Source organism: Nannobrachium achirus (assembly GCF_963921795.1).
Source record: "Nannobrachium achirus genome assembly, chromosome: 5".
Classification (NCBI taxonomy): domain Eukaryota; kingdom Metazoa; phylum Chordata; class Actinopteri; order Myctophiformes; family Myctophidae; genus Nannobrachium; species Nannobrachium achirus.
The window spans coordinates 58,359,229-58,377,372 of record NC_137814.1 but is presented as its reverse complement, the minus strand read 5'-3'; the positions used below and the strand labels follow the sequence as shown (position 1 = coordinate 58,377,372).

General features: G+C 44.1%; 1 protein-coding gene across 2 annotated transcripts in view; it reads left to right on the top strand.

Annotated features, from left to right (window-relative positions):
* slc39a6 (solute carrier family 39 member 6) overlaps positions 1-16,346 on the top strand; it is a 28,344-nt gene extending 11,998 nt beyond the window's left edge. Inside the window, exons 7-14 of one of the 2 annotated variants that reach the window (XM_080726303.1) lie at positions 1,302-1,471; positions 2,082-2,270; positions 3,941-4,007; positions 5,292-5,566; positions 8,394-8,529; positions 10,080-10,160; positions 11,470-11,660; positions 15,873-16,346. In XM_080726303.1, the coding sequence (XP_080582429.1) occupies positions 1,302-1,471; positions 2,082-2,270; positions 3,941-4,007; positions 5,292-5,566; positions 8,394-8,529; positions 10,080-10,160; positions 11,470-11,660; positions 15,873-16,025 (1,262 nt within the window). In that variant the 3' untranslated portion in view covers positions 16,026-16,346. The remainder of the gene's footprint in view (positions 1-1,301; positions 1,472-2,081; positions 2,271-3,940; positions 4,008-5,291; positions 5,567-8,393; positions 8,530-10,079; positions 10,161-11,469; positions 11,661-15,872) is intronic. The other variant, XM_080726302.1, reaches the window with a different exon arrangement.
* The last annotated feature ends 1,798 nt before the right edge of the window (positions 16,347-18,144 follow it).

Sequence of the window (18,144 nt, the reverse complement as noted above, 5' to 3'; positions counted from 1 at the left end):
GTGGGGTTATAATAACGTTTCCTATTGTAAACCGAGCCGTGCGGCCTGCGGCACCCGGCACTGATGCAAAAACTCAAATTCCCAGAATGCTTTGGGAGATGAAGTCATCAGGTAATAGGATCTGCCGTTCACAACAGTGTAGTTAAAGGGGAAGACCACCCATTTTCAATATTGAAATATGTCATTAATATACCTTAGAGGAGTTGTGTGGAAAACAAAAAAAAAGTTCCCCCCCTTCTGTGTTGCCTAGAACTGGAGGATTGATTTTGGGGTTTGTATTGTAAAGTACAATGTATGATGTCATCAAGTTGTACTTTACAATACAAACCCCAAAATCAATCCTCCAGTTCTAGGCAACACAGAAGGGGGGGAACTTTTTTTCTATTTCCCACACAACTCCTCTAAGGTATATTAATGACATAGTTCAATATTGAAAATGGGTGGTCTTCCCCTTTAATGATTTTCAGGCATTCTCCAGACCCGATTTTATACACGTGTTCTAAATCCTTTGTTCTCAAACTTTTTCATGTCAAGGAACCCCAAAATGATTTGTATTTGGCCGCCGACCCCCATCTCAAAATATGTTGTCCCAGCAGGGACCCCCCTAGAAGCAAATATTTTAGTTACAAATCACAAAAGAAATATATAAATATAGCAGATATAAAAACAGGGTTCCCACGGTCATGAAATTCCTGGAAATATTTTGAAATTAGAAAAATGTTTTTCCAGTACCGGAAAAGTTTTGGAATTGATCAAGGGTCCTGGAAAAAAATATCTATGCATTGTCTTTGGTTATTGATTTTGTTAATACCTCTGAAATGACAAATTAAACATTGGCCAAATTGTCAAATATTAGAGGCAGACATTTTTGAAAATGGCAGATCTACATGCTCACAACGCCTCGCAACGCATGTAGATCGGCTATTTTCACAATAGAACCGTATTATACAAAATTCCTCTACTCTTAGTGCTCGTCAGGGTGGGGGTCCCCAGTTCAAATAGGATTATTTCGGGGGTCACGGCCTGAAAAGGTTGAGAACCACTGGCATACACTACCTGTCTTTGGGCATTGCGCATAGGAGTAAGCGACTCGTTATTGAGCTGAATTGTTATATAGTCCTGGAAATCGGGTTAAATATTCTGGAAAAGTTTTGGAAAGGTTTTGGAAATTAATTGGTAAAGATGTGTGGGAACCCTGTAACAAGCTCACATCGTGGCACTGCGAGCTGTACAGCATATATACCGGTAGTTAAAGCCACTGTCCTCACAAGTAGTCATAGAAACCTGTGTGTGTGTTTCAGCGTGGGCGGGGGGCATCGTGTCCATCACGGTGATCAGCCTGCTGTCCCTGCTGGGCGTGGTCCTCATCCCCCTGATGAACCGCGTCTTCTTCAAGTTCCTGGTCAGCTTCCTGGTGGCGCTGGCCGTGGGCACGCTGAGCGGAGACGCCTTCCTGCACCTCATCCCCCACGTGAGTTTACCCTTTTATCCCTCCTCATCCCCCACGTGAGTTGAGGTGGCTCTTCACCGAACAGACTACTTCCAACGGCTTCCAACTGTTCAAACTGTTAGTCTGTTGTAGTCTGCTGGCATTAGTTGGCAAACTTGGCATTTAGAAGTCGGACGACAGAACATTGCATTCGGTAGCCGGCAACTCTAGGCTGCCAGTGTTGCCAGATGGGTTTATTATAAGCGACTTTGGTCTCGTTTTTCCTGTAAAGTTGTGTAAACATTCATAGTTGTGGGTTGCTTTTGTTTGGGCTTGTTTGCTTATTTGGTCTTGCTTTCAAGATTCTTTTTTGAAGAAGTAATACAACCGGTTGGCTGTGTGTAGAAAATGTATCAAATACCAAAACATTGTAATTCTACATTTTGTGCTTCAGTAATTGTTTAGGAAACAGTGTTGGTAGAGATGGGAGAAAATACATAATGTTGAACATCCACCGTGTTGAACACTTGCCTTCTATAACATTTTATGCATTTTCGGCCATCTCTGAGCGTTGGTGTACTATAAGCTCCTTTCACGCTGTTTCACAAATCGCGCCCATTTGTCATTTTTCCGTCCCTGCAACTCCCAACAGTCCCAGGGCGGTCACCACCACCACCTCCACACGGAGGACTCTGGGATGGAGCTGTCGGCTCACGAGGAGCCGGAGGAGAACCTGGACGGGGTGTGGAAGGGTCTGACGGCGCTGTTGGGGGTCTACTTCATGTTCCTCATCGAACACTTCCTGACGCTGGGCAAGATGTACAAGGACAAGAAGCACAAGGTCACAACTCCAGTCTGCACTACTCGCATGTAGTGACATGTTCACAGTCATGTTAACTAGGGTTGCAGCGGACTCGGTGTTACCGGTGAGCGAGCACAACACCGAGTACTTTACTTGCACACCGATAACACCGTTAAATAAAAAGAAAACGCAGCCGCTGGCCCGAGGAGCGCAGTAGAGATGAGACGTTCGCCAACGATTCCGCTCTTTTGAACAGCTCTTTTAAAGGAACGGCCGGGAGCCGTTCCTTGTGTGTCGAGAACAGATCCAGAATCAACGGATCACCGACAAGGCGAGGCACAGCCCATCAGACTGCATGATGTCTCGTCCCCACTCGCAGGGCACGTTCGGAGACTAGTTGTGGCTTTATAATGTCACAGCGCGCAGTAGGCAGAAAAACAACGATTAGCCAAACAAGAAAACGCGGGGCTGTTGTAACACTAACAGTGTTGTTGCTTTTTTACAAAGCTGAAATTTTAATCGAGTCGGAAACACTAGCTCACATTTAACGATTGAATAACCACCGAATCACGGGAGCGCGCCTCGACTTTATTACGACTGAGAAATCTTTTCAAAGTTGTTAGATGTAAGAGGGCCTTAAGTGTTGTTGCTTTTTTACAAAGCCGAATTTTTAATATGGTCGGATGGTTGTTGTTGCTGTTGTAGCTTGAGGTAGCATTGGCTGCTACTGAGTGCTCACAAGACGACAAGACACGCAATGGTGGTTGAGACGGTGTTACCGATAACCGCGGTGTTGACACGGACACGGTTTTCGGTGTTAAAAATCTCATACCGTTGCAACCCTAATTTTAACCTCTTTAAGCACTACAGTGTATGTACTTTGCTGTGTGACGAATAGTCAGTTTACAAGCTCTCAACTCGTCACATCAGGCCGCGATGTGAGCTTGTAGATATTCCTAATATGGGTAGAGTCACTATGTCGTTGCTGTCGGGCAGAAACCTTATCTCCATAGTCTTAACTCATCCAGAGCCCAGGACATTAACGGATTAGGGGGTCCAGAGTGCCCCCTCCCGGCCCCATTAACGGCCATTGTCTTATTTTGAAGGCCAGAAGTCTAGACCGGAAGTACTTCCGGTCTGACGTCATCGGATCCTGCGACGGAACCGATCATTGTTTACGTGGTGCCATGCTGGATTGCATCGGAGCGTTTATACATGTGTTTTATAAGCGAGCATCTGCCTCCATCTTCGCTTCTAAAGTGTTGTTTTGAGATAATGGACATTAAAGATGAGATCGGCCGTCCACCTCAATGTTATGGGATGACTATTGTGTGCTCGTGGAGCCGTGATGATGACAAATCAGCGCGGATTTCGTCTCCGGAGCGTCGGCCATTGTACTAGGTATTTTTACTCGCCGTTACAGTAATATATTACTTTTCGCGCGACATCGCGCATTCGGCACTATACGTACTCTAGTACTTATTGCGTGACATCACGCGAAAGGCACTAGATGAGTTAACTTTATATTTTTCTTCCTAAATGAATGCCCTACTTGGCCTACTTGATAATGCTACAGCATCACACGAAAGAATCAATCAAATTTCAGTTAATTGCCCGGCCTTAAGTGTATATATTCTGTACATCTGTCCTCTGTCTGTACATAAGATGTTGTGAGATGTTCATGAAGTATAATTATCTTCCGTTTTCAGAAGAATGACAAAGGAGACCTGGAGAAGCTTCCAGCTCTGGAGGAGAACGACCTCAAGCATGCTGAAGGTACTGTCATGAGATGAATTAATCAGAGATACACCGCGTTATTAATTGTAGTTTCAGTGTTGTTGCGATTGCCTCTTTGCCTCGAAAGAGAGAGACTACAGACACAGCCCAAAATAGGGAAGCCAGGCCAAAGATATTTAATTAATGAAGATAGCTCATCCTCATTGGATCCACTAGAGTGCGACATGGTACACAAAGCCTACAAATAGACTCCTAAGTGGGCGCCGGATCTGACGGCAAATCTCGCGCACGTCCTGTTTACTGGTGCTATAGATCCCGTGAGAGTGTGTTGCAGGGACACTGTGGGACAGCTAAAGAGCAATAATAAAGCTGATTTTCTCAGTTGTTGTGTCGCTGAAAAAAGCCACTGTAGTATGACAATTTTGTTAATATTATGTGGCTTGTGATGATCTGGTCCAATATTTAGTTCAGTGACCATAGCTTCTGAACTATTATTTTGCTCTGTGTTCACGTTAGCTCTCTCATTGTAATGAGAGTTATTCTAATTAGGGCAGTGGCGGCCATTTTGTAGCCCCCCCCCCAAAAAAACGTATTTTAAGCCTAGAATCCAGCCAACGAGGCTCCTGGTGAATCATAACACATTTGATTCTGTGAAAGAAAAGTGCATATTTAATGATATGATGCACTATATTTAATGGATACCTTTTTTTTCCCTTCCTCTTTTTTGGTTTTTCAATTTTCTTTTTCCACAGAATCAAATGTTTTATTGCGAACGTCAGGTCGCAAGTTACTATGAAAAGCTCCACCAGCTGTCTGTCCGTCTGTCTGTCAGTCTGTTCCTCACGTCACACTTTTGCCCCCACTCTTATCTCTGCCACCGTTGGCCCTATCGATGCCAAACTTTGCACACCCACTCCTTGGATGGCAACTCACAACCTCCAGCCCTGATTTCTCACATGGCCTCGTCTAGCGCCACCATCAGGCCGATTTTTGCAAAACACATTTTCGGACACTGCTCCTATAGATTTCATCCTAAAATCACGCAAAGCAGTATACAGTATAAGTCATGTCCTCAACATGGATCTGTCCCATTTCCAATGTTCCCTCCTGATTGGCTACGATTGCCTTCTAAAGTTTGTGTATGCGACGTGACGGTCGCTTATCTCCCGATTAGGGAGTCTTACAGGTGGTCATGATTCACCAGTATTCTGGATGGCTTAAATGCTAGGGGTAAATTTTGGCATTTTGGGAATCTCTATGGGAAAAAATGAATGGTCTCTGCCCTATAGTTCTGAACCTAATGTGTTGTAATCCCCCCCCCAGACGCTGAGCTCAACGGTGACGCCTCAGTGCCGTGCCTCCATGACACCGACGGAGCGAGCGTGGCCGAGGAGGAGCAGGTGATGCTGGCTCCGCCCCCCTCGTTGGGCGGTGCGGCGGGGGGCGGGGCCAGCGGCGGTGCCGCCGTCTCCTTCACGGGGGACGACTGCGAGAACAAGTGCCACTCCCACTTCCACGACACGGTGGGGCCGGCGGCGGGCCCCGCGCACCACCATCACCACGACTACCACCACATCCTGCACCACCACCACTCACAGGTGGGTTAGCGCTTAAGCTTTTAGCGTTAGGTTTTACTCATAGTTTGCACTGGAGGAGAATGATATATATTTTACAGTTAGATTGGGTAACTCAGTTAGATCGTGGTAAGAGCACTCGTTTTGTCGTTCACCACACACCCTTAACACCACCTGGATCAATTCACTCTTCTCCTTTCCTTATTGCTTTTAAATGTATAATAATGTATAATTTATAATGTATAATTTGATCTGTGAAGCGCATTGGGCTGCACTTGCTGTATGAAATGTGCTATATAAATAAAGATTGATTGATTGACTTTGATAGTCTCTTATCAGCGCACCTGTGTAATTCTGCATAGTCACCATGACATGGCGACAACAGCCATTCACTTGTGTCACTCGTTTGCGACCCCCTCTTTCTTTCTATCTACTAGCCTAGCTCAGCTGTGTTTAGCCATTAACTTACTATGCCTAACTCTAACCCTAACCTCAGTAAAACTATGCCTAACCCTAACCTCTGTGGGGTGAGGCGCTATCATTCCTGCCGACGTTACGTTGTTGTTGTTGTCGTTGTTGTGGATCAAAGCGACCGCTTGTTCCGCCCTGCGCCGCACAACGAACGCTCCGGTTCTCAATCTAACTGATTCTCGATCTAGTGGTGACATCACAGTTATCTCACAGTTGAGATTCAGTTAGATTGAGAACAGGAGCGCTCGTTTTTGGGCACAAGGTGGAGCAGGCGGCGCCTCCTTCGGGGAACTAGGAATAATTTGACTGAGTTTACGGTTAGGTTTAGGCATAGTTTTACTGATGTTAGCTTTAGGCATAGTAACATTCACCAGGTTAGCATTCACCAGCGTGGGACTAATGCATGGGCTTCTTCCACATCCAGGTGAACAAAAACAAGCGCTCCTTTCCCAATATTTTTTGGTGGGGCTTTTGCCTTTATTCGATAGGATAGCAGACTGACGGGAAACGGGGAGAGAGAGACGGGGAGTGACACGCAGTGAAATCTGGTTCGGGCTCGGGAATCAAACCAGCGACCCGCTGCAGGCTACACAGAGCCTATGTGGTATTTGCCCGGACCAGTAGGCCAGCGGATGCCCCAAACAGATCTTTTTCTATTTAGATATTTTTTTAGATTTATTTTTCCAAAATATCCGATTCAGTGGATCTGTGTAGACATGAAAAACGGATCAAGCAAGCATTTACTTACCGTTTGTTTTCACTGCCCATGCTCAGCTTATTCTTATGGTATTACATATCACTTCAGAAGAGAGAGAGAGGAGCTCTCATCAAACACAGTTCCGTCAAATACTTGTCTTGGGTGCACGGCTCAGGGAACGAATGAACTTTTAGAAAGGAGATGCCAGCACTCACTTTAGAATGGAATCTTGGAATTTTTATTTGAAGTTGCCCCAGCAGCATAGCAGCAAACAAAGCTGCTGTGCTGATGGGGCAACTTGAAATAAAAATTCCAAGATTCCATTCTAAAGTGAGTGCTGGCATCTCCTTTCTAAAATTACATATCACTTACCGCCACGGCGACAAACTTACCGCCTCGGCGACACTTACTGGCCTGGTGTGCTTGTTGGAGCCAATCATGTGGAGCTAGATATTTTTTGTTGTGTACCTGGATTCTTTTCTAAACGGATATACGAAAATGTGCGTTTAGGAAAAGCTCCATACTCGTGTAGCTGGGGTCTAAAATTAAAACATTTTAGTCTAAAGTGTGACTAAAACTAAACCAAAATATCCAGTCAAAATCAACACTGCCCATCTAGAACCACCACCCTCCCATGGTTCTGTATTAACCTTATGGTCCTCCCTAACAGAACCACCACCCTCACAGGGTTCTGTATAGGGCTGTCACAACTCTCGATTATGACATTTTACATGACGCTTATCTGTCACTCAAATAATTGCGATTAACGATTTAATTGTGTTTTTGACGTTGACAATTACATTTCTGTTTAGCTTTTAGCCTTTTAAGTTGCACATGGTAGATATGACACATAACCTAAATATACAAAGAAATTACTGACATATTTGACAACTTTATACAAAAGAACATTGATAGTGGAAATAGCAGATCTACAAGCTCACAACGCGTCGCATCGTGACGCGTTGTGAGCTTGTAGATCTGCTATTTCCACTATGTTTCAACATGGAAACGATTATGACAATTATGAAAAATCGCGATTATGTCAAATAATCGCGATTAGACGATGATGTAATAATTGTGACAGCCCTAGTTCTGTATTAACCTTATGGTCCTCCCTAACAGAACCACCACCCTCACATGGTTGTGTATTAACCTTATGGTCCTCCCTAACAGAACCACCACCCTCACAGGGATGTGTATTAACCTTATGGTCCTCCCTAACAGAACCACCACCCTCACATGGTTGTGTATTAACCTTATGGTCCTCCCTAACAGAACCACCACCCTCACATGGTTGTGTATTAACCTTATGGTCCTCCCTAACAGAACCACCACCCTCACAGGGATGTGTATTAACCTTATGGTCCTCCCTAACAGAACCACCACCCTCACAGGGATGTGTATTAACCTTATGGTCCTCCATAACAGAACCACCACCCTCACAGGGTTGTGTATTAACCTTATGGTCCTCCATAACAGAACCACCACCCTCACAGGGTTGTGTATTAACCTTATGGTCCTCCATAACAGAACCACCACCCTCACATGGTTGTGTATTAACCTTATGGTCCTCCATAACAGAACCACCACCCTCACAGGGTTGTGTATTAACCTTATGGTCCTCCATAACAGAACCACCACCCTCACATGGTTGTGTATTAACCTTATGGTCCTCCATAACAGAACCACCACCCTCACAGCCACAGCCACAACCAGCAGTACAACCAGCAGCACTTCCAGCAGGCGGGCGTGGCCACGCTGGCCTGGATGGTCATCATGGGAGACGGTCTGCACAACTTCAGCGACGGCCTGGCCATAGGTCTGTTCATGATCCACTGTGATGCTTTTTAAAACTGATCTTAGATCAGTGTATTGCCTGGCCATAGGTCTGTTCATGATCCACTGTGATGGTGTTTAAAACTGATCTTAGATCAGTGTATGGCCTGGCCATAGGTCTGTTCATGATGCACAGTGATGCTATTTAAAACTGATCTTAGATCAGTGTATGGCCTGGCTATAGGTCTGTTCACGATCCACACTGATGCTTTTTTGAATCTGATCTTAGATCAGTGTATGGCAGGGTTCCCCAATAGGCGGCCCGTGGGGGGCTACTGTCTGACCCCCACCAACCCCAGTAATAATGGTAGTATAAGAGCAGCAACAACATTAGTATATCGTCGTTGTCGGTTGGAAACCTTGTATGTCCACAACCGTTCGTTTTGTATTTATCATCTAAAAAATGTACTAAACTAGTGAAAACAGCTGATCTACAAGCACACAACGTCTCGCGTTGCGAGGCGTTGTGTGCTTGTAGATCTGCTGTTTTCACTAGTTTTGTGCAACGATCTTGTATGATGAAGCAGGGCTTTGCTTTACCAAAAAAACGTACACATTTGAAACTTGGAGATACAAGGTTTCTGCCCGACGATATCTGAACTGTTGCTGGAGTAGCAGAAACGCCACCGTCACCCCCTGCAATGTTGTGGCCCTCTGCTTGGTACCCTAGACATAATTCAGACGTTGGGGAAAACTATTTGGGGAACCCTGGTGTATGGCCTGGCTATAGGTCTGTTTATGAACTACACCAATGCTTTTTAAATCTGATCTTAGATCAGTGTATGGCCTGGCTATAGGTCTGTTTACGCGCCATACAGCCTATCTAATCAAAAGGCTATTTGCATAACAAATACAAGTTCACAAGGTTTACCAGTGAGTGGTGTGCTGCGAGTGCAAAGTACCCCATTCATATGGATACTTAACACCTACTGTAGGTTTCCAGGGGTGACTGCATGTGTGTACGTCCTCATACATGGTTACTGTGGTATGCAGGCTACTGTTTGAGATTTGTTTAAAGCAAACTTGGTTTCTCTACTGCAGCGCTGTATTTTCTAATTGAATTAATTGAAACTAGAAAATGAAACCTTAAAGGAGTAGTTCACCCCCAGAATGACTTTTTTTTCCATTGATTAGTCACACCATGGAGACTAGAGTTCAATAATATTTTTGGGTTTTTGTCACATTCCTAAGACAAAAATTTGATTCGAGTAAATTTACCCCCATTGATTCCGGATAGTCTCCATGGTGTGACTAATCAATAGAAAAAAAGTCATTTTGGGGGTGAACTACTCCTTTAAGTAACAATGCAATGGTAATTAAGATTAGAAAACATCTTTTTTGTTTTCCCACCATTAGATCTGCTGAAATCAGTTCTTTCTAAATAGCCTCTAGAAGCGCATACGTGTGTGAATATGTGACGTCAATAAATGAAGCACCACTGACTACATTTATTAGTAGGAAGATCACCTACACTACATTTGCTTGTAGAAAGAAAAGACAATCAGGGTGACATGGTGTGATTTCTCCCCTCAGGCGCTGCATTCACTGAAGGCTTGTCCAGTGGCCTCAGCACGTCCGTGGCCGTCTTCTGTCACGAGCTGCCCCATGAACTGGGTGAGTTGAGTGCACAGTCACCGCTTCTGTGGTTTGTATGCAGAAGTGCAGTTCTGCTAGCCATGTTAGTTTTGGTTCCACATTGCTCTGTGTCTTTCTCTTGCCTTGGATAAATGGTAAATGGTGCATTTATATAGCACTTTTATCCAAGGCGCTTTACATACTGTAGATTGTGCATTACATTCACCAATTCACACACACATTCATACACCAATGGCAGAGGAAACCATACCTGGCACCAACCTGCTCACTGGGAGCAACTATAGGGGTTCAGAGTCTTGCTCAAGGACTCTTCGACATTAACTCTGGGGGAGCCCAGATTCGAACTGGGAACTCTTCGGGAACCCTTTGTGCTCTAATGACGGTTTCTCTACCCTTGAGCTATGCCGCACCACCAGCTAGAGCGGTGTTTCTCGAACGTTTAAATGTCAAGGTCTCCCCGTAACTCTGACAGTGTACAAATGGAACCAAATGAACCCTGACGGATTAATTTGGTTCCATTTGTACACTGTCAGAGTTACAGACTTGTGTGGGTCAATTTAGACCCCCATAAAGGAACCCACAGAGTCCACTTTGAGAAACACTGAGCTAGAGTATTACATGAGTGGCTACATGAATGTGGCACAAGGTTTATGAATCATTGTTGAGATTTCTTTTTTTTTTTTTTTTTTTTCTTTTTTTTCTTTTTTTTTTCTTTTTGCACTACTCATAAAACAAATGACAAAAATTGCTGGTCTACAAGTTCACAATGTGTTGACCTTGTAGATTGGCTATTTTGTTTACAGTATACTGGTTCTATCTATTGTTTTAATATTTGGAAATCTTTTCCTATAATGTCCAAAAAAAGGGACGCTTGTTGAAAGCGTTTAACCTCAACCCAAGACCCACAACTATTAACGTTTTGCCCCGAAGAAAAAAAAAAGAAAAGAAAAAAAAATATGATAACCAAAACCTGTCTGGTGTCACTTTGACTGTCCCAAGGACCCAGAGTGATTGATGTGGGCGGCAATGACTCAGGGGTAGAGAAACCGTCATTAGAACACAGATTGTTTCCCAGTTCGATCCCGGGCTCCCCCAGAGCCCGAGTTGGAGTCGAAGGGTCCTTGAGCAAGACTCTGAACCTCTAGTTGCTCCTGGTGAGCAGGTTGGTGCCTTGCATGGTTTCCTCTGCCATCGGTGTATGAATGTGTGTGTGAATTTAATGCACAATCTCTGCAAAGCGTCTTGGACAAAGGCGCTACATAAATGCACCATTTGCCATTGACCATTCATGTGTGTTGAGTTTGACTCCTGGAACTCCGTTTCCCAGGTGACTTTGCGGTGCTGCTGAAGGCGGGCATGACGGTGCGCCAGGCCATCCAGTACAACGTGCTGTCGGCCATGATGGCCTACCTGGGCCTGGTGCCGGGCATCCTGATTGGTCACTACGCCGAGAACGTGGCCATGTGGATCTTTGCCCTCACCGCCGGGCTGTTCCTGTACGTGGCCCTGGTGGACATGGTGAGAACTACACTTTAAATAGATTTATAGTACATTATTATAAAATAAAATAAAATATGTTTATCCCATTAAAACCGGGAACGCATCATTACTTTAACCATTATTAAATGCTTTAACTATTGAAAAATAGCAGATATACAAGCTCACAGCACGGCCCCAAGTGCCGTGCTGCGAGCTTGTAGATCTGCTATTTTTGAAAAATCGTGAACATTTTGTCTTAGGATATTTTTGACTCCATTCTATAAATGTCTTCAGTTGCTCTCAAAACTTTTCATGTCAAGGACCCCCAAAATTAAATGTATTTGGCTGCGGACCCTCATCTCAAAATATGTCCAGGTAGAGATATGTGGGGGACTGATTTTTTTAATCCCATTACCACCCGCTCCTGCTTGATTTCTGACCACTCCCGCCCGCAACAAGCAAATTATGCACGATTGCGCGTCCAACAGCCTCCCTCCCAAGAAGGCACATTGAGATCCAAAACAAACAGTGTGCGTGATGAGAGGAGCATTTGTGAGGGTTTGCACACAGAGGAAAAGTGTTTATATTGCGATGGGAGGGACATATATAAATAGTTATATATATATTACAGTTTACAGTTTACAGTTTAGGCATTTAGCAGACGCTTTTAATCCAAAGCGACTTACAATAAGCAGATAAAAAACATCACAATAATAAACAAGATAATAAGTCAGTACATTAACAGCAATATAACAATGTGAATGGATATCTATCTAGAGAAAAACACAATATAATCAAAGTTCTAAAAAACCTAAAAAACAAAAACAAATGCTAACTAGCTTCATGTATGGTCATTGATTTTACTGTAGTGCTAAGGGTTTAGGTGGAGTCTGAAAAGGTGAGTCTTCAGTCCACGGCGAAAGCTAGCGAGTGAGTCCGTTGTTCTAAGTGCGACAGGGAGTTTATTCCACAATTTGGGAGCCAGGAGGGCAAACTGTCTCGGACGAGTGGATTTTTGCCCTGGAGTTTTTAGCGAGGGTTCTGTCAGCATCCCTGTGTTGGCTGATCTAAGTGAACGGGTGGGGGTGTAGGGGTTCATCAGGTTTTGGAGGTATGGAGGAGCCATACCTTTGGCTGCTTTGAAGGTCAGCTTCAGCGTTTTGTATTCGGTGCGGGCCGCAACCGGGAGGCTGCGGAGAAGGGGAGAGACATGTGAGAACTTAGGTTGGTTGAAGTCCAACCTAAGTCGTGCCGCGGCATTTTGGATCAGTTGGAGAGGTTTAAGTGCACATGCCGGGAGACCAGTGAGGAGAGAGTTACAATAGTCAAGTTTTGATATGACAGATGTCTGAATGAGGAGCTGCGCTGCCTCCTGGCTGAGGAACGGTCTGATTTTACGGATGTTATAGAGTGTGAACCTACAGGACCGGGTGACTGATGCAATGTGTGCCTTGAATGATAGCTGGCTGTCCAGGACCACACCAAGGTTTCTAGCAGTAGAAATATTAAATAGTGAGTGACAATGCCGCCGCGACAAGCTGCGCACAGAGCGAGAGAGGGCGAGGGACGGAAGGAAAGAAAGTGAGAGAGAGAAAGAGAGACCACATACTATAGGTGCGTGCGTTGTCCTCAGCAGGGCGAATTACGTTCTTTACATATTCACATCTTGCTAAAGTATAGAAGGCACGTTGACGTTTGTAGCCCATCTCATCCATTGAGATCCAAAGCCATTACCGAACAGGATTAGTGTGCGCCAGAGAGGAGCATTTGTGAGGGGTTGCTAACAGAGGTAAAGTGTTTACGGTATATATATTGCGATGGGACATAGGCCTATATTATAATAAATAGTTGTTATTTAAATAGTGAATGACAATGCCACCACAACAATCTGCGCACCGGGTAGTGTGAGAACAAAAGAGAGAGAGGGGGAGATTGAGAGAGGGAGAGAGAGAGAAAGAGAAACTCCACTCCACGTACTATAGGTGCGTGCTGCGTGCGTTAATTGTCCTCAGGCTCAGCAGGGGAAATTACGTTCTCTACATATTTCCATCTTGCTAAAGTACAGTATAAGCTCATTGCAGGAGAGTACGGGATTTTGCGGGGGCCGCTGGCTTTATTTTGACCGCCTGCTCCCGCTCGCAGGGATTAAAATACCGCAATATATGGCGGCGGGACCTGTGGGTCTTGCGGGGGTGCGCTCCCGCTGCAGATCTCTAGTTCCAGGGACTCTCCAGGCATTCCTGAATACATGGGGGAGCGTTCTAGCAAGTATTAAAGTAGTCTTAATAGTTCTTTGTAACCAGTATAAAATGGTCTTCTAGTTCATTTTAACAGTATTAAAATGGCCTTATAGTAGTCTAGTTCATTTTAACAGTATTAAAATGGCCTTATAGTAGTCTTTAGTTGAACCAGAGTCTGAACCCATTTAGGCCTAGAATTATTGAATGCTTTAACCAGTGAAAAATATTGAATATATTATGTATTTTCAAAGCGAACGTTTGTAACTAAAATTTTGCTTCTGGGTGGTCCCTGGAACTAAATATTTTGAGATGCGGGTCCGTGGCCAAATACATATCATTTTGGGGGTCCTTGACATGAAAAGGTTTGAGAACCACTGACATAGTAGTGTCTCAAGAACAGACTGAATGAGCTCCAGTTAAGTGAAAAGGACCTTTTCTTTGACGATGACTTGATAGCGCCGTCCATGGCTGCTGTGGTGACTACGTGTTGCGTTCTGTTGAATGCAAAAATGTAGTATGCCAAAGCAAATTCCTATGTGTATTACACAATGGTTAATAAAGAAATCTGAATCTGAAATCTGAACTAGCCAGATTGCTGACATAGAAACATAGGTTTTTCAAAAAGTCTTAGAAGGATTCAAAAGACACTTATTGAATCGGGTCAAAATTCTAATTTTAGACAGACGATTTGACACAATCTTTCAAAAATAGCAGATCTACAAGCTCGCAGCTCGCTGTGAGCTTGTATATCTGCTATTTTTCAATAGTTAAAGCATAAAATAATGATACACAATAATCTGTACCCGTTCTGATTGAGCTCTCAGTATAAACCTGCTGTCAACAAAAATGCTTCTGATGACTCAACGTCTAACAACACTTACTGTACAAGAATGAAGAATGTACAACAAGGACTGTAGCTCAGCCTGTGGCCTTCATAAGCACCTGGACTCCTCTCTCTCACACACACACACACACACACACACACACACACACACACAAGCACTCACACAAGCACTCACACACACACACACACACACACACACACACACACACAGACACACGCACACACACATACTGCACTCACATACACATACACACTCACACACGCACATGCACGTACTGCGCACACACACATGATCTAATCTCTGTTCTTGTGGATGGATTAGTCATGGGAGAGTGTTTTCTTCAGGTGATTCAGTCCAAGCGTATGAAAGGGTGCGTTCGGAAATGCGCACCGGGTGTGGTTAGGGTTAGGTTTAGGCATACTTTTACTGAGGTTAAGTTTAGGGTTAGGTTTAGGCATAGTTTTACTGAGGTTAAATTTAGGGTTAGGTTTAGGCATAGTTTTACTGAGGTTAGGGCTAGGATTAGGGTTAGGTTTAGGCACCTACTACACTGAGCACACACCCGGTGCGCATTTCCGAACGCACCCTTTGATACTCCGACTGAGCGACCTGCAGAAAACACTCTCCCGATTAGTCATAAGCAGACAACATTTCAACAAAGTGGAGCCAGTCAGTTACCTGATGTTGACTATCCAGTCTAGCAGAAACACAAAAGTTGTCAAAGTCTGACCTCTTGTGGCGGTTGACAGTAGTGTATGGTTGTCTAGGATAAGCTCTTACCAGTCAGAGCCTGCTCATCTGAACTACTATAAAACAGGGATGGTCCATAGATTATGCAAAACAAATGTTGCTCATTAAGAAACATACTGCCATCAAGTAGAGTACAATTTCATAATTCTTGCATTTTACTGTATTTCATGTTTTGTATTTAATGGCATGTAGCAAGTGTTAAATTCCTCTGTATTGCGATAGTAATAAATAAATGGGTTATATCTGCTGTATATCTGCTGTTTTTCAATGGCTAAAGCATAATATAATGGTTTAAGTGATAATGCGTCTTACCCGGTCCAAACGGGTTCATTTATGAAAAGAACAACAAAAACTTTTGAACATGGAGATAACGGTGCTTCTAATGGGTGTGTGGTGTGTGTTGTGTCGTGGTGCAGGTTCCAGAGATGTTGCACAACGACGCAGGGGACCAGGGCGTCAGCCACTGCGGATTCTTCCTGCTCCAGAACGCTGGCATCCTCCTGGGCTTCTGCATTATGCTGCTCATCGCCGTCTTCGAACACAAGATACAGCTGGACCTGGGCTACTGAGCCTGGGCTACTGAGCCCGGGCCTGTCTGGACCTGGGCTACTGAGACTGGGCCCCGGGCCTGGGCTACTGATCCTGGGCCTGCCTGGGCTACGGAGTCTGGCTATATGCACAGCAGCCATTTTGGAGAGAAGTTGGGTTTCTTCCCACTTCCTTCACAGGTGTTATTAATGACACTAATGAAGGCTCTGTTCCATTCTGGTCAAACAGAGTCAGGGTGCTGACATTGTGCATGTTGGCTCTGGAAACACTCTGCTACACCATTGGGTCTCAAAGTGTGGTCCAGGGTAACTTGGGGGTTCCAAATTACCCCTTAAAAGTTGTGTAACTCTGAGAGCATATAAATGGAACCAAATGGACCCTTTTAGTTCCATTTGTATGCTCTCAGAGTTATGAGAGTCCTTGAAATAAAAGGTTTGAGAACCACTGTGCTATATGAAATGGAACAGAGCCTTCATTAGTATCATTGGTAACACCTTTGAAGGAAGTGAGAAGAGACCCAACTTCTCTCAAATATGGCCACTGTGCATATAGCCTGGACCTGGGCTACTGAGCACGGACCTGAGCTACTGAGCCCGGCGCTAAGACGCTATATCTCCTCACAATGGACCGCTCCGTCCCCTAAACCCCCCCCCCCCCCCCCCCCCCCTGAACCCAGTGTTTCTCAAACCTTTCACCCTTACAGATCAATCTCAGAAAAGTTAGAATGTTTTGTAAAAGGAAATATTCTTGAAACGTTCATATATTTCTTGAAACCTTCATATATTCGAGATGCATTGCACATTCCGTGAATTATTCCAAAGCTTATTTTTATGGCATACAGCTCATGAATAATAAGTCCATATTTCAAAATGTTACAATATTACACGCACAAGACCCCTCAAAACAAGGATTTATAATAGAGAAATCTGAAGTCTGAGTTTCTTGAAGTCCAGTGAAAAGTATGAAGGTCAGTTATGATTTGGGCTGCTATGGCATCTGCAATGCTTTATTTTATTTTTTTTACGAAATATTCTAATTTCTGAGATTGATGTGTACATTTCAAGGTCTCCCCTTTAACTACAAATGGAACCAAATGTCAAAGGTCATCGAATCCCCCCGGTCTCGCCGTAGCCAGGTGATCAGTGATCACCTACTGATTTTGGAATTAACTCACTTACTGCCAATTTAAAATGCCCCTCGAGTGGCACTAGTGCCAGAAGCCTCCATAGACTCCCATGTAATTTATAGTGCACAGATCATGCACGCCCATGCACAGATCATGCACCATGTTTGTGCAGGCTGTTCACAGCTTTCAAACAAAAAAAAAAGATTGGAAATCCGTTCAGGCATTCATGATTTATCAGCCATAATGTTTTCTTCAGATGTAAACAAAAATGGCTGCCATGTTTGAAAGATGGGGTTGTATGGGGGGTGGAACATGCAAAATCGCGATTGAAATCATGTTTACTAGATTTAATTGGGTCCAAAAAAAAAAAAAATTTTTTTTCTAAGTTAAAGTCGCCCAAAGTCGCTTGGCAGGGAACTCCATAGTGAGAAAGTTGCTCTAAAAGTCGCCTGGCACTGTATGAGTTAAAAGAAAATGATAACAATTGCATCGCAGAACCCTTCGTATTGGGACGACGGTATCAAGATTGGCTTCCAAGCCATTCAATAAAGCCGTCTCCACAACTGTGGAGATGTCCATAACTGTCACCTTTTCAGGATTCCAAAAATAAAATAAAATTAAGTACCAGATCAGCACATTTCGAGCTTGCAGATCTGCTACATTTCATGCATTTGTGTGACGCTGTAGAATGATCAAGTACGGAGTTAATTTATGAAAAAAGAAGAGAAAAAAAACAAACGCCAAAAGTTTGAATATGGAGAGGTTTCTGCCCAACATAAACTAAATGTACAGTAGATTTCCCCAGACGTATCTGTCAGGTTGGATCGTTGATCTTCTGGCTACGCAATTCCATCGAATCCCCCGTCTCGCTCTATTCATTCATTGCTACCGTGTGTCCCAAGTGTCAAACCGTTGTTGTCTGGCATGTACGTAAATGTCCTCTTGGTGATAACTTGTCCCCTGAAACCACAGGTCCAATAACATGTCAGAGAGACAGAGAGGGACAGTGGAAG